General features: G+C 53.7%; 1 protein-coding gene across 2 annotated transcripts in view; it reads left to right on the forward strand.

The window, feature by feature from the left end:
- The first annotated feature begins 1,527 nt into the window (after positions 1-1,527).
- The window catches only part of tgfbr2b (transforming growth factor beta receptor 2b), a 28,711-nt gene continuing 13,524 nt past the window's right edge, over positions 1,528-16,714 (forward strand). Inside the window, exon 1 of one of the 2 annotated variants that reach the window (XM_039737054.1) lies at positions 1,528-1,807. In XM_039737054.1, the coding sequence (XP_039592988.1) occupies positions 1,729-1,807 (79 nt within the window). In that variant the 5' untranslated portion in view covers positions 1,528-1,728. The remainder of the gene's footprint in view (positions 1,808-16,714) is intronic. The other variant, XM_039737053.1, reaches the window with a different exon arrangement.

Consider the following 16,714-nt stretch of genomic DNA (forward strand, 5'->3'; position numbering starts at 1 on the left):
ACACGGAAGTGCAGTCTGGTCACTCATGGCCCACACTTGATGCCCTCTGCCAGGCTGCATGGCTGGTCACACTTTGATCATTCAGGCCCACTGGGTACATCTTACAAGGGTCTTGATGGATTGTCTGGCAAATTAAATGCCCAGCAGGAGAATTCCTGGCGGGCAGAGCAGCTCAGTTTGGTGGCAAGCACAGAGACCGTGTGCCAGTTGTGACCAAAAAACAGGCCTGACCCTTTAGTTTTGGTCACCTCAGTGTCTTCATTGCTCCATTTTATGTCTATGGTCATTAACTAAAGCTCAGGGTGAGATGATGGACATTAAAGCGCGAGGCTGTGATTTGAAACATCCTGCATCTGTAAAGTGCCTTGGGGTGACAGTCACGATGAAAGGCGCTATATAAAACCTCAGAGCTGCCATTCCAAACACCCTGTATCTGTAAAGTGCTTTAAGGTAATAATCAGCACAAAAGGCGCTATAGAAAGCCTCATAGGAGGCCAATCCCAACATTGTGTAACTGTAAAGCACCTTGGGGTGGTAGTCACAATGAAAGGCGCTATATAAACCTCAAGTCTACCGTTTCAAACATCTTGTCCCTGTAAAGGTGGTGTTCACTATAAAAAGGCGCCATAAAAAGCCTCAAAGGGGGCCATAACCAGCATTCTTTATCTGTAAAGCACCTTTAGGGTGGCAGTCACTATGAAAGGCGCTATATAAACCTCAAGGCTGCCAGTTCACACACCCCACTTCTATCAGGTGTCTTGGGTGTGTAGTCACTCTAAAAACCTCGAATTGTGATCCCCCACCTGTCGTGCAGCAGGCCGCCCCGGTGCGCCGCACACACACACACACACACACACACACACGTGTCCTCACGCGGACTGCCGATGAATGGCTTCATTCATCAAGAAGAGTAAAAGCAAATAAACGGAGCGGATGACAAAGTGCGCGCGGCGAGCCCAGGCGGCCAGGCAGGCAGGTGGGTTCAGCAGGCACTGAGCATGCGCGCCGCCTCATGGCGGCCACTGCGGTAAAAGGCATGGCGCTATATAAAACAAAGCCTAACTCAGAGCCGGGAGGTGCCGTGGGCTTCAGTCCAGGGAAGGAAGCCTGCTGCTCAACAGGATGTGTGCTGAGATTTGAGCGCAGGAAATGGGACGGGGGTGGAGGGGCTGATAGCTGAGCCCAGGCAGGCAGGCGTCGTCAGGTGCGCACGCTGGGGGGCCCCGGTGGTCTTCAATTGTCTCCATGTTTTATTTGGATTTTTTTCTGCTTGAAGCGTAACATAAACAAGTGGCCGCGAGCCCCGCCCTCGACGGTTTTTGTCATTGCGGACGCTGCGCTCCATTTTGTTAACACAAACGTATCATTTCCAAAAGTGCTGTTTTCTATATTGGTGTGTGCGAAGGCTTTCATTACCGTCCTGCTCGGGCAAGCCAGCCAAAAAAAAAGCGCTTACTGGGGCGGGAGGAGGAGTGTGGACGGGGGCTTAAACAGCCCTGCCCTTTTTTTTAAAGATTTCCTGTTTGAGTGAAGAGCGTCTCTGAGTCACTGGGCTTCCGCGTCTTTACGGAGCTGCACGGGCAGACCCTCACTTGGCGTGTTTATGTCGGAGAGCCCGAGAGCGCAGGAGTATGGAGGGCGGGGGGATTTGAACCGGAGACCCCCTTTAACCTGAGCCTCGTACTTTTCTTTGAATGCCAGCGAGCGGAGAGGAATCGAGCGGTCCTGATGCCTCGCCTGCGGCTCTGCGTCCTCCTCTGGACTTTGACAGCCTGCGTCTGCTCCGCGCTTCCCCTCGACGTGCACAGTAAGTTCTTTTAAGGGCGGGGGTCGGGGGTCGGGGGTCTTTGCTTGTTCTCTCTCCCCGTTTCGTCTCCGTCTGGGCTACGCAAGCGGGGCGGCTCACGTCCAGGCTCGACGAGTCAACTTGGGGCTGGGGCGGAACTCCGATGGCGCAGCTCGGCAGTCGCCTCGCGTCCTTTCAGGTCGCGGTGTCACTTTGTCTGTCTGTCTGTTGAGTTTTGAATCTGTCGCCCCTGTCGCTCATGTCCTAACGATCGCTCTTTTGTTTGTGATCGTGGGGCGCGGGGCTCACGGTGACTTTCAGGGAAATGGGGAGGGGGACTTTTGGGCACCTGAGTGACGTCTCACTCCGCGCACCTTCACTTCTCGATAGTCTGAAAAGCGTTAGTTCAGCGGAATCGCGAGGGGCGGGGCTACCACTCCGGGATACGCCAGTATAGCGGGCGTCGGTGGGGGGTTTCCACGTGTGTACCCTCAATGGTAAAACGCCTCCGTTCATACTCGTATTCTTACTCCGCTTCTAGATCGGGTCCCCCGTTTTTTCAGAAGAGTCGGTTATGCGTTCACATACTGAAGCCCCTTCGACAACACCCAGAATCTAATTCCGGATTATCAGAGCCTATCCTGGCAGCACTGGGCGCGAGGCAGCAAACGGGCCTGCATGGAACAAACACACAGGAGCCACTTAGGTCTTTCGCAAGTGAGGGAGGAAACACAGGCAGACATGGACACAACGTGCCAACGCTACATGGGCACCTGGCATCTAACGAGGCTCCCTGATTCCTCATTCCGAGCCTGGCGAGTTACAAGATGAGACTGCGACTGCGCAGCAGCGGTTCACACTTTGCCCAGGGTGGGTGGCTTTAGTCAGGGTCACACCGAAACCGAGCCTGGCCTTGGCACCGGTGGTCCTGGCACCATTAACATAACGCAACACGTTTTCTAACGATGCCATAGGGCAACTCGAAAGACCCACCCACGAGACGTTTCCAGAAAGACCCCTTTATTTCTTCACTGAGATAAATGTGTTAGAGGGTCCTCACCGTGAGTAACCATCAAGGGACGGTCACAGAGTTGTGAAAGCCCACCGGCCAAGTCTGAGTTTTCTTAGTCTGTTACGCCCTGCTAGGTAGCCCACCACACATGAAAGGTTTTCCCCTAAATATTTAGAAGTTTTACCAATTCAAATGCAGCGTGAAATGGCGCCTTGTGAAGCAATAGACGCCCCAGTAAAGGAGCAGCGCCCCCATTTGATGAGTAGCGGAATGTCGGTGTAAGGGTGTGTTTAATTTGCAGAGTGCGGATATTACTGCCCTGGTTTCTATAAAATATATTTATACAGTATTTATATTTTATGTAATGGAGACTGATGTCCACGACTTGCCTCAGATTATTAGACCTGGAGAAGCCACCAGGCAGGCGTCCACCTTATGACACCACGTCCTCCAGAAGAGTGCGCTGTCACCGGAGCCCACTCTGACCAGTCAGGAGGACCTGTCACCAGAGGACTGTGTCGTCTGCCATGCCAGTCGCCCTGTCACCACGTGTCACCCGATTTGTGTGACTTCTCACTTCCATCAAGCCTCAAGAGGAACTTCCTGGCGCACGAGACAGTGTGCACGCCATCTGCTTTTAATGATCTGTCGCCAGGAGTGCTGTCGCTAATGAGGAGCACAGGTAGAACATGCCGGTCCTACAAAGAAGCTGCGTCCGCGAGTGTCTCATGGCGCCATCTGCTGGCCTGAGGTGGACGGGCAGCTCCTGCCTCGAGCTCGAAGCTGTCAGGACGGCCCCGTTGTGTTAAGCAGGCCGGAGTGGCTCTGTCCCTTTCAGAGTCGCGTGGCTCTTCTGTTTGACCGCCTGCGCTGTGCGAGAGTCCGCGGTGGGAGACCGAGGCGACCCCAACAGGGATGCGCGCGCACTTGTATTTTGGCTCGAGGCGTCGCGCGCATGACGTTACAGACGAAAGGACACGGCGGTTGACAACGTGAAAATGAACAAATAAAATGACGGCGATGTGGACGAGGGACTTTCGCGGTGCAGGAATCTGCGGGCGCGCCTCCGAGCGCACTTACGAAAGCCAGAGACGTGCGGCCTACGCTTTCCGTTTTCCACAAACGCACTTTGTTCTCGTAAAGTTTGTGTGTCTTCGTGATGTCGCGTGCTGTCCCCGTCTGTCTCCTTTCAAGATGTTCAAACATCACGGCGCGCGCGACTCGTCACTTTACGGCTGGCTGGGCAGGTCGTCCGTGACGAGTCACCAAACGAGACGTCCAGTGAGTCGAAGGGTGACAGAGTTATGTAACAGCGTCAGGGTCAAGGGGTCTACCAAAGAGCCCACCCGCTCACTCACTGACGCACGCAGCTGCGCATTTTTGGGCTGCGCTTTCAGCGGACGCGCGCCTATGCAAGGGAAACCTACGGCGTGAACGCGCACACGTGAAATAAACGCGCGAGGCTGTGGGCTGCACACTGCGCCACCCGGACTGCCATAAGAACGACGCTTACATTATTTTGCATCTTTTCACGACAAGAGCGCAATGACAGAAATCCTCTTTCAATTGAAAAACTTTGTCTTCTCTAAAACTGCGTACTTTTATTTTATGAAGCCCCTAATTACAAACGTTAGGAGACACCAGCCAAGGACTCAAAAAACGATTTGTCGTAGGAGCGACGTGCTTCAGCTTGGGGTCCAAATTCCAGGTCCGTTAGCTGAGGAATTCAAACTGGGATCACTGGGTCTGACCAGGCAGGAGTCAAATGGGTGACGTGTCGTGCCACCTTGGACTGGCAATGCGCTAAGCAGTCCAGTTTAACCGTAACCGCGGCCAGCACTCATTTCAGCTTCTTTACTCCTGGCCCTTGCACCCTGTCCAGGTGTTGTTGTGCCCAGTGCCTGCCTGGCTGGGCTCCAGCTGCCCTGGCACTCTGCCCTGGATGGGTGGGCTGCACAAAAATGGATGGAGAGTGAAAAGTGGCAAATCAAAGTGCTCAGCATTTCTGAAATAAGACAAGGGACTTGGAAGCCATCCGGGGGTGGAGGAGCCCGCTGTTGTGAAGTAGCGCCTGGCACCTGCCGCATAAAAGCCCCGCTATGTCCGCTCTTCATCTCGACAGTCAGAAGGTGTAGTGAACTGAGAGGGTACCTTGATGGCAGATGTTCTCAAAAATCACTTTGAATGCCATGAAAACACTTTGTGCTCTTTAAAGTCAACGTAAGGCAATTGGGGAGTGGCAGTGCCAGCCTACGTCTGTGAGCGGGGCTGGCATTTCAAACAAAGGACCCCGTCTGTGAACATAAGTTGTTGAGTAGGCGCCTCAATCCGAGGGGATCTGTGCCATCCGAGGCTCAGTCGGCTCCGTTGTTTTGTTTGTTTCTCCAGTGGAGCGGCACATGAAGTGAGTCGCTCGCCCGCTCGCCCGGGGTCACACAGTGGTGTCAGTAGTGGGATGTGAAGGAGTGAACGGCGTCGCACCACATCCCACTTTTATTTGTTTGGTGTGACAGGGAGGTCACATCGATGTGTCCTTTCATTTGTCCCTGCCTGTTCAAACTTGACTAAGACATCTGCGTCAGAGCCCCGTGACTCCACAAGCGCTTCACTTCATTTTTATGCTCTGTTTTCATCACCGACAGGATTTTTAATTTTCTTTGAAACATACCGCGTCCATTTTGGTTTGGCTGTTTGGGCAGCAGCAGGAGGCCCATCCACTTCAGTCTGGAGACCCCCATCTATGGCATGAGCCCCACATCCAAAGTCCACCAAGTCAGGGACAGGTTAGCATCTGAAATACCAGCCCTGCGAGGCAGCAGCACTAACCACTGCGCCACCCGACACTCTTAAACACAACACTGCCAAAGCGGCACCCAAAAGAACCAACCGAATGAAGACCCCACAAAGACGCCGAGACCCTTACCAGGCCCCATAAGCAGCCAGGAATAGGCGATAAGAGTCGCTGTCATGTCCTACGCTGTGGTCTCCTGGGGATGCAACTCGAGTTCAAACAACACAAAATGGCCGAACAGGAAAGCCGGCCCACCGCAGGGCTACCCCTGGACACCCTGGAAGCTGTGGTGGCCAAAGTGGCTGCCATTACACAAAATCCTCCCCGTGCCCTCCAGGAGGTGCTCTCTGGGAGCTTCTGTGAGGCACAGGCTTATTCCACCACAATGTGCAGAGGGCACCTCTGGGGGGCTTTTGTGCCCACTGCTATTGGGCAATCTAATGCATAGCTAGAAGTGGAATATACCTATTATATAGTGCCTTGCATACATTTCTACCTGTCTACTATGTAGTACCTTTTCATCATAATACAGCGCCTTAAATACCAGTTAGTCTATCTATCTATCATATAGCGCCTTTCACTTCTATCTATCATATAGCGCCTTTCACTTCTATCTATCATATAGTGCCTTTCACTTCTATCTATCTATCATATAGCACCTTTCACTTCTATCTATCATATAGCACCTTTCACTTCTATCTATCGTATAGCACCTTTCACTTCTATCTATCTATCATATAGCGCCTTTCACTTCTATCTATCATATAGTGCCTTTCACTTCTATCTATCTATCATATAGCACCTTTCACTTCTATCTATCATATAGCGCCTTTCACTTCTATTTATCAAATAGTGCCTTTCAATTCTATCTATCTATCATATAGCGCCTTTCACTTCTATCTATCATATAGTGCCTTTCACTTCTATCATTTGTACGATTTTTGTTTCAGTATCTTCGTTTTTTTTTGTGTTCCGTTTCTGTACGCTGCCCCTAAATTCCCTGCTGGGATTGCTGAACTTTTTGGTTTTAAACGGACCCTCCCCGCCTTGAGTCACTCGAGCTCAGGTCACCTTGTGCCCCGCTCGGTGGCCTGCCACCCATTACAGATTTTGGTTTTGTTTGCATTTTCTGATCCTTTTTCAAAGGACCAGCTTGACATGCAGAGAGCCCCCTTTGTCACATTTCTGCGTTAGTGGACCCCCTCAGCTCAGTCGGGCGTCCTGTCCGAGCCACTGGTTTGCAGAACGTGCCTTGTGAGCTCATTTTCAAATGTGCTGAAGATAAAGCGCGGCGTGGGACCACCGAGATAAGAGGCGGTGCGCCTGCTGATGATGACACGGCCGGAGTTTGACGTGACGAGGGTCGCGGAGGGCGGGCGGGCGGGCGGGCGGCTTTTCTTTTCTGCTTTGCCCCTTTAAATGTTCCCCGCCAGGCCTTTCTGAGCACTTTCATTTTTTTTTTTGTATTTTAAGTATTTTGCCAGGAAAAACAGGCAAGCCGTTCTCAGCCCCGCGGCCCCCGTCTGGTGTCCAAGGAGCGCCCGCCTCGCCACCCCCTCTTTGAGCCCCCCAGTTGCGCCTGTACATTCCTCGGCTCTCACATTCTCACGTCTTCGGCTGCGGCTGTTACTACCACATGCTTAAAGAAAGAAAGACAGAGAACAGAAATGGCAGATTAGTCGCAACAACTGATCGGCTGGCCTGAAGTGCGAGGACCGCCGTTGTGGTCAGTTGTCACTTGGCTGCTGTCAATCAGTACTCTGGGCAGCGGGTCAAGTCTTTCTAAGTGACACACAAGTTAGCAGCGCAGCGACAAACGGACGCAAAGTCTCCGTACCGCGAGTCCGCACAGGCACATCTGCCCTCGGTGGCCATGTTTGATGTAAATGTGGGTACTGGGCGCTGCTGATGGCTCCTTTATAGCGCCTTTAGGGGGGGGGATGCAGAGGTCAGGGCTGTGTCCGTTGGCCTCAGTGCCCGAGTGTCGAGCAGATTTGGCCAACTCAGTTCTGATTGCCAAGTTGACGCGTGTGTGCAGGCACGAAGACAGCCGACCCTGGCACGAGCCTCCATTAAGTCGGGCACTTGCCGCACTCTCGTGCCATTCGTGAGGGGCTTGTTGATGTTTAACCCACCTGACCATTTCAAGAGCCAGTCAGTCAGTTAGAGGGAGCCCGCGGGTACAGACTCGTGTGATCCCAATGCGAAACCCACTGGGGTATCCTCGGGCAGGTTCGAATCGTGCCAACTAAGTGGCATTGTGGTGCACTGATAAAGGCTCTGGACTCAAAACTCGCCAGTGCCACGGTGTCACTTCATCTGCCTGAGGTCCAATTAGGAAAAGAAAAGAAAAGAAACGGAAGCAGTTGTACCTGAAGAGTTGCACGTCACCTCGGCTAAAGTAATAATAAGAGGTCCGGGCAGACGGGGCTCCTGACCACACACCGTGGGCATTGCCTCTCCTCGAGGTCCGCGTTTTATGTCTTGGGTACCAGTGAGGCACAAGCATGTCCGTCATTAGCAAATGTCACTGTGAGACCTCAGGAGACGATGTCTGGTGCCTCGGCCGTTTAGACAGACAGAGACAGTCCCCAGAGGGGGGCTTGGCACGTTTTAAAAACTCGATGGATTTGTTTGTGTTTCTATTTAACAAATGACCACCTAAATGAATCCCACCCTTGAATGTGCCCACTGCGCAAGGGTTCAGTTCTGGGAGAACACACTGTCACCATTTCTGATCGTCTGACGTATTGGCTGAGTTTGGTGACTTTAACAGACGCCCCATATTTGCCAGGCAGTCACCTATTTCTGCCCGATTTATTTATTTTTTAAAAACCCAGCCCCCCTTTTACGAGTCCTTTCTCGCTATGCATTATGTCATCGTAGAAGTCACCATTTGGCGGGCACGTCTTTCAATGAAGCAGGACCCGCCAATCACGCCGCCGATTCAGATCTGACCAATCGGCGTCTGCACAGTGGCCTGCGCATGTGCCGTGTCCTGGCACGGAGCTCTCGAGCGGCCTGCTTGGGTCACGCGCTAAAGTTGTCACCAGAACGTCACGTTTGTGCCCCCAGTATGTGACAAAAAAGACCGAACTCTTTAAAGGCTTCCTAGCGCGATATTAAGAAGTCCTGCACCGGGCCTGGCGCTGGGGTTACTTAGGAAGCCCCCCGCAGATCTCCGAGGGGTCTTTCTTTAGGGAATCAAGAAGATGGCATCGCTCTGAAGAAGCCCCTTTAGTGCTGAGAGGGCACACACTCCCATCTTATCCTTTCCCATCCTCCAGCTGTTTGTGTTTCAAGAGTAACATAAAACCCGAGCCTGGCGCCTGATTATTGAACGGCGTGAAAGGCGCTATATAATATGCAGTTTGCCTTTTCCTCCCGGAGGGCCGAGGGTGGCAGTGCCAGCACCACGGTGTTTGCTCGTCCCGATGCCATGGAGTCTCGTGAGCTGCTCGTGTCCACGGCTTGTTATAAGGCGCCTTACAGCAGGAGTAGACTTGTCGTGTGTTTGAGGGTGTAAACCCGCGGGACCCCCAGGGAGGTCATGACTGTACTCTTTCACGGAGAGTCTGCCCGCCCCGAGTTTTGTAATAAAGTGAGAAGAGCCGGCGTCAGACTGGCACGTCCCGGTGGTCCCCTCGCGATCTGCGCCCTTCCTCGTGTGGCAGCGCACGTACCGATCCCCGCCTTTGTGATCATTTCTGGTCGTTCGAGCTGTCGGCTGCCCTCTGAGGTCCCCCGTTTGTGTCGCGTTGTCGCCCCGTCTGCTGAAGCGAAAGCCGTCTGGGGTAACCGCAGCCCCTCCCATTAAATGCTGCTGTGTGCGACATCGCCGGGGCTCGTAAAAGACTCAAACCGCTGATCCGGATTTATTTGCCTAATCGTCGCCACGAAGCGTAACTGCTGTGTCTTTGCACATTTCGGGTTGGCAGCGCGAACTCCAAACAAGTGTTTCCTGTCGCTGCACCCGCCCTGCCAAACTGAGAAAAATGGAAACAGCTGGCTTGCAAATTTGAGAAACGTCTGCTGTGTGTGCGTCGGTCCCTTTCGTCGCCCTGCTGGCTTTCATTACGGCGTCCCATGCGTTTCTGTTCGCTCGGCGGGCACGAGGATGGCAGCACCGGGTCACCCCTTCCAGTCAAGCGTCCACTCCTCCTGCCACTCGGTGCCAGCTGTCACCTGCGCGCTTCGGTCACCCCAACGGCTGGGAGCGTCAGCTGCTGTCACATGCGCCGCCACTGAGAAGCCCTTCTGTCGCCAGGGGAACCAGCTGGCAGTGCCTTGAGGCCCTCGTGTGTCCAGCTGTGCGCTTTTGGCCTTTGCTTTTCTTTACCCGCCTTCATTGCGGGTTTGTCTTCGTGTTGGAAATCTGAGCGGTTCTCGAGAGGAAGTAAGATGGCAGCGTGTAGGCACCTGAGGTGGGCACCTGGCTCTCTGTGTTCTGCTGATGTGTGACTCAGAGTCTCACTACTTTCAGCTGGCTCTTCAGTGGCATTTTTCTGGGCTGTGTGTGTCCTTGGCGCTGCAGGACCCCCTTCATTCATGGTAGGCTTCTTTGGGCATTGCGATGGCTTCCAAGGTGTGGGCAAAACACACAAACCTGTTAGCACCTCTCATGTATTATTATGGGGCCTGTGAAGGAATTGAAGATTCTTTCTGGAACCTTCCCTTAATTGGCACCCCTATGGCATCGCTCTGAAGCGCCACTCTGCCCCCCCTAATCTTCAGTTCATGGCCACTGACTATGCTGCAGTCGGCCTGCACTGTTCCCACAACTAGGGGGGCTGCACCTTCACCTGTAGGCTCGAGCTGATTGAGGGAGATGCTCTGTCTGAGACTGGCACCGCGCCCGCTGTCTGCTCTTTCTTTTCTTCGTTGTTTTTATTGCCAGTGAGTGGCACTGATTAGTACTGGTGACACCCAATTGGAGTGCGTAAGGGTGGCACTGGAGGAGCTCGACGGTACTTGGTGTCCATGTAGTCATCCTGGTCCTTCTGGGGTCTGTGCAGGCCGAGCAGCCTGCCTCTCAACTTCCGGGTGCCTGAGGACTGGTGGTCCGGGATAGGTGGGCTTCTAACTCTCTGCACCTTTCTTGACGCAGTGGCTGGGCCGCTGCCCTCTGCAGTTGCCATTCTGCCATCTTCACTCTCTTCACAGGGTGGGGTGTGGGCACCTCTTAGGGTGGGCTTCTTTGCTTTCTTTTTTTAATGTAAAATCAAAACCTGCTGAACATTTTTCAGTACTTGTTGACTTCCACTGGATGACAAAAATCCAATTGGTGTTCCTGGTCAGTGGGCACAATGCGTCTGTTGGGTGTGCCAGTCTGCCTCATCGTGGTCCAGGGTGGCATCACATGGTACTGGAGATGATGAAAGGGGGCACACTTTGGCTGTCACCTCCATGCCTGGCATCTGCTGCCATCTGTCCTGGTGACTGGCACCTTTACAACATTCTTTTGTTCGTTCCTTTTGTTGTCCTTTCTTTTTGTTTTCTCTTTTGTTTATTTGTCACATTTTCTTGTATTTCGGTCTTTTCAGGGCACTTGTAGTCTTGTGTATGTGGAGGTGGCGGGGCTCCTGATGTCACCGCTCTGACCACGCCCTCTGATGTCACCGCTCTGACCACGCCCCCTTGCAGGCCGACTGCGGCCCCCAGAGACGTTGCTGTTCCTCAGAGTTGTGAATTTCGACTCCTGCGGTTGCTTTGGCTCTGTTTGGGTACCCGACTTGATGTTGGCAGCTGCTGGTTTGCCCTCTGGTGCCCCCTCTGTTTGTTTTTGTCTTTTTGAAGTGTGTTTCTGACTGGTGGCCAGGGCTTTCAGGGTTCCTCTCCCCCTCCTTGAGCTTTCAGGACCTGCAAGATGTCGGCATGTTCATCTGCCCAGTGGTGCCACGTCTGCCAAGTGCTTTTCAGTGCCTTCGTTCAGGCCTTTCAGTGGTGTGGAGGACCCCCGATGAAGACCCCAAAGAAACAGCTTTCGGTAGAAGTGGGACAAGTTTCATGCCTCTGCGTGTGACTCGGTGCCTGGCGGCCTGGCATGCAGAATGGTGGCGTGCAGGTTTCAGTTCCCCGTGGCCTCGCTTCTCTTGTGTGGCAGTCGTTCTGCACAGGATGTCATCGTCAACCTCATTTGACACTCAGTCCAAGTTCGACATGCAACGTTATATGAACTGTTTGAGTGGGCAGAAACTGGCATCGCTTGGCTGGCAGCTTGAATTGGTTTCGATTTGCTCACTTTGTTTGTCCAGTTGCTGCTGCGCTGCAGAGTTTGTGGCGATGCTGACAAGGACTTCCTTTCCCTTGTGGTGCCATCTTGTTTTCTCTGTGCCTTTGCCAGGATGCTCAACGAGGAGTGAGCAGCACGTGGTGCCACCAAGGTGACCATATGAAGCGCCGCGTCGCCTTTGCTGGAACCTCCTGGTTAAGAACGTTCTTTATGTGGCTCAAATTTGGTAGTTCGTGCCCGCGCCTCGCCGTGACTTGTTTGCCCGTTCTGTCTTCAGCTCTGATTGGCCGTCGCCTTCTTCTCGTTTGCTTTCCATGTGTTGGATCCGTGGACTTCACTCTCAGGTTTGCTGTTCGGTCTTCTGACTGACATCCCGGCTCTCTGACCCTCGCTGGCCGCCAACGTCCCCTCGGTGCGTCTCCTTGTTGGACTGAAAGGCCCGGTGCTGCTGGTTTGCAGAGGAGGAGGAAGAGGGTGACGATGATGACGATGCCATTAATTCAAACCCATTGGAGGTGGCAGTGGCAGCTGTAGGTGGACTCGAGTTCAGCCTGAGAAGGTTCAAGTCCTAAAGGACACCACAGCACACCCTTCAGGCCGTGCCAGGTAGCAAGGAGTGGGTGGGCACTGAGGCCGGAATCGAGCGAGTCTGAGTGGGCCTGGTGGGCACTGCCAGCCTTGGACGTTTTATTATGTGTGAAGTGCCGTGAAGTAAACGTATTAAACACAGCATGGCTAAGCGTAAACTCAGTAAGCCCCCCAGTCCGGGCGCTCTGTGATTTGCACCCTTGATGGTGACCCCCCAGTGTTTAGTCAATGGAATGTGACGCTCAGTTGCGTTGAGGTTGTGCCACACGTGGTGTTTCAGCTGTGCGCCCAAATGTAAAGCGGATCAAGTCACGGGGGTCTGACGCCCAGCTGAGTGGCGCCCTCTGCTGTTCTGGTTTGTCGCCCCCTCACACTCTGTGTGCCACCTCAGGCTGCGAGAGCTCGTCTGACATACACCACGTGTAACGCGCGTCTTTGTAGGTTCCTGCGGTGTGACAAGTGGCACAGGTAAAGCCCGCCCACCCCCTGGGCACACCTGACATGTGACCCGCTAACGACGGCCGGATTCCGGCAGACTGAAGACCCTCGGCGGCACATTGTCTGTTGACACGTGAAACCTCACCAAAGCGTTGGCCATGAGGGCACAACGTGGACCAGCAGCCCATAGCATCGATGCCCACTGACTGGCGCAGGTAAAGGGGCACAGCGGAGGAGTTCAGAAATCAAATCAAAGCAGATTCTTGTAAGCCTGCAGTTGTTTTACTGTGGCGGTCCGCTGATAGCCGCGGGCAAACGAGGGCACACACGTCCAGCTAGGGGTTGCGGTGCAGACGCGGCCTCCATAAGAACAGCGACCTGTCCGCAGGTTAAAATCCAAATCCACGGCGAGCTGAGAGCAGCAGCAGGCATTGCAACTCCCAGAGCGCCCCTCGCCAGCCTCGGACCCCCGCCTTGGCTGCCTCTGTCGGCGCCTACAAGGCCACTCCGAGTCGGTGGTCCTCCATCTCCCACACATGGCGTCCCTCAGGCCCCTGGGGGACGAGCAGCCCCCTCAAACGCCGATCCTCTGCTCTGTCACGGGCCTGTCAACTGGCGTCTTCGTCCCCCCTCTCTGCCACTCTGACTCCCTTTTGTCCTGGCCCACTGGTCCACCTATGGCGAGGTGTCAATGAGTTATTTGGGGGTCTGCACGCTGAGGGACGCAGTTGAAATCCCACTTTGCCACGCACCTCGTGTCACCAGAGCCAAAACACAAAGGTGACCACCCAAAAGCAGCCCCTCGAGATCGTCGCACTCGTTCATCGATCAAATCCACGTCTCGGCCGCCATTTAATCAGCGGGCTTACATGACACGAGTCGGGGTCCGTAGCAACCAGGTGGGAGTCCCTAGTAACCAGTTTGAGAAGGGTCATGTGACACACTTACAATGTAACCATCCATTGTCCAACCCGCTATACCCTAACTACAGGCTCACGGGGGTCTGCTGGAGCGCAAGGCAGGAAACGAACCCCGGGCAGGGCGCCAGCCCACCGCAGGACTCCAAAAGTAAACGTGCAAAATACAGAAAGTAATTAAAAAGAGTTTGTGAGGGGAGCGTCCTGAAATGAGGGGGTCTCACAAACAAACAAACCAACCTGGCAGCCCCCCGGCATTCAAAAACCAACCAATAGCAACACAGCAGGAATCGATGGCCTCTACCTGTGCCCCCCCTCCAGTAGCACGGCCACCACTCGCATCTCCAGCCAGGCTGCTTATTGCTCACCACGGAGGACTGGACAGGGCATCGTGGTAACTGGCAAGCGGGCACCAGACCACCCACCGTTTATCTGCCATTGGAGTCTTTGAAGTTCACACGCCAGTCGTTTTTGTTTTGTTTTTTTCCTGGACCCCCACCTTGTTTCTTTGCGCTGATTTTTCCGATTTGTCTTTATCCCGACGGCCCTTTCCTGATCTTCTGTCCGCGTCTCTTTCTCCAGGTCCTTATCTCCTCGGCCTCGTCGCTGTCCGAGTTTCTCGATGCCCGTCTTCTTTTCTTGTCTTCCCTTCAGACGTTGGCTCTCTTCACGTGGCAGAATTTACCGTTGGCTTCCCTTTTCCGTTTGTGCCCTCCTTGGACCCCCGACTTCATCTCCCCTCTTGTCTCCTGGTCCCGAGTACCTCCAGAGCAGCGGCCATTTGCATCTACACTCGGGTCACCTCGGAGTCAAAGACATCGTGGGAGCACAGAGCTGGAGCGCCCCCTGGCTGCCAGGACATGAAGTCTTAGCAATTGAGGCCACTTCAGTAACCCACCCAGAACTTAGCTGGACCCCAACTACGACCTGCCGGCTTCAGCCACCGCAGGCCCCAACAGTGGCAAGCTGGTAAAACCGCACAGAATGCCCACAAATCTGTCAAAAAGGCTCCACAAGAGGGAGGATAACCACCAACCCCTGGCTTGTGAGCAAATTAAATTTAAAAAAGAGAGCGCGAATGAAACGAGTCCTAAAACCCGTAAATCCAAACCAACTCACAGGAATGACCTTAAATAGCCAGGGGGCGGGGCCCAGGACTGGTGACGTCAGAGTGGACACGCCTCCAGGGGGCTCCTCTCACAAAGAACGAGGACCACAGGCAGACTTAAAGAGACAGCATCGATAAAGAAAAGCGATGAGATGACCTAAAAATACGAAAAGGAAGAAGAAGAAGAAGAGAAACAACAATAAAACCCACCAACAGACGTTACTACCCAGTCTGCTCCTGAGCAGACCCCCGTACTGAGTGTGCCCACCACCCCGGGCACAGTGACAGACGATACAATCGGGGACAGCAAGAACAACCCCGTGTGTTGGAGAGCGGGCGCCATACAGACATAAAGCGGCTTCACGGCCATCACGAGGGGCTCCTGGCAGCCCCCCAGCCTGCTCGTTGTTTTCTCCACTGCTTTCCTGTTTGTGATTTCTTCAACGGAAGGTGCGGTTAGCCAGCTATAAAAAGCAACGCGGCGGGCACAGCCAGTTCTCCCAGCTGGAGCTTCTGTGGCAGTCGTCGTGGGCCCTGGAATGCCGAGCTTCATGCGGGTGCTCGACGCCGGGGGGCACTGAGGCCCACTTAAGGCGCTTGGCTCCATCCGCCCAGCTGTCTGCACTTGTCCTTCTGTCTGCTGCCTCCTTAAAGGCACCATATAAGCTGGAGGGCCTTCCTTCACGTGCAGGCGGGGGGCGCCAAAGCAGCTCTAATGGTGTGTTACGGCAAAATTCATCGGGCTTTGACCCCCCAAAGGGCAAAGGCGCTATAAACACAGAGAATTAGGACAATAAAAAAAGAGCAATCGAGATTGAAGGGCACATCAGGGACTGACATGTGAAAGGCGCTATAAAGTATGTGAATATAAAGAAGTGTGAAGGGCGCTATATAATGGGGCAGTCAAATGACAGAGTGACATGAAGAGGCGCTATATAGTGGGGCAGTCAAATGACAGAGTGACATGAAAAGGCGCTATATAACAGGACCATAAACAGACAAGAAGACAACTCCATAGTAGCTGGACGTGCGAGGAGATGTCTGATGAGAACACATTTTATTTATATAGCGCCTTTCATTCACTTATGCAGTATGCAGGCATGAATGCCATGGAGAGATAAGGAAGACTGTGACAAACTCCAATGAACAGATGGATCAGAAGGCACCATTACAGTGATGGGCATTAAAGGCACAGTAGGTTCCAGAACACTGATAGCCATAAAGGCGCTATATTTCTGAACAGAATGCACCATATCGCCTATAACGCACACTGAGGTGGGCCGCTCACACGCTGCTTCTGGTGCTGCCTGATGGGGGGCTGATGTCACATCCTTGTTCCCCATTATGTCACCGCTCCATCTCTCTGGGGGGGCTGCAGGGTGGGCACCACATTGCGCTTGTTTTGCTTGCATTTGTGGGCCTTATATCTTCCTGGGCTCTGGACCCGTGTCTCTCCGAGTGTGACTCATGAAGAGTGTGGGGGTGGGGCCTCCCCGGGGGGCATGTCGTGACCACGCCAGCCTTACTCACCGCCTAATTGCTCACCTCCACAGCGCCTGGCATTACTCAGCCCTTTAGCTGTGCACTCAGCACATTTTTGTTAAGGGTCGTCACCCATGGTGGCTCAACAGAGAGAGTCGCTGCCTCGCAGCTCCAGGGACTCGAGTTCAAATGCCAGGCAGCTCACTGTCCATGTGGAGTTTGCATACACTCCATGTGCCACTGTGGCTTTCCTCCCACATGAGTAGTGGTGGGCATCTGTGTGAATGTGCCCTGCTAGGCACTGGCATCCTGTCTCCGATTATCCTCTGCTGACATTTCAGGATAGGATAAAAACGCATG

Source organism: Polypterus senegalus, chromosome 15, assembly GCF_016835505.1.
Source record: "Polypterus senegalus isolate Bchr_013 chromosome 15, ASM1683550v1, whole genome shotgun sequence".
Lineage (NCBI taxonomy): Eukaryota > Metazoa > Chordata > Cladistia > Polypteriformes > Polypteridae > Polypterus > Polypterus senegalus.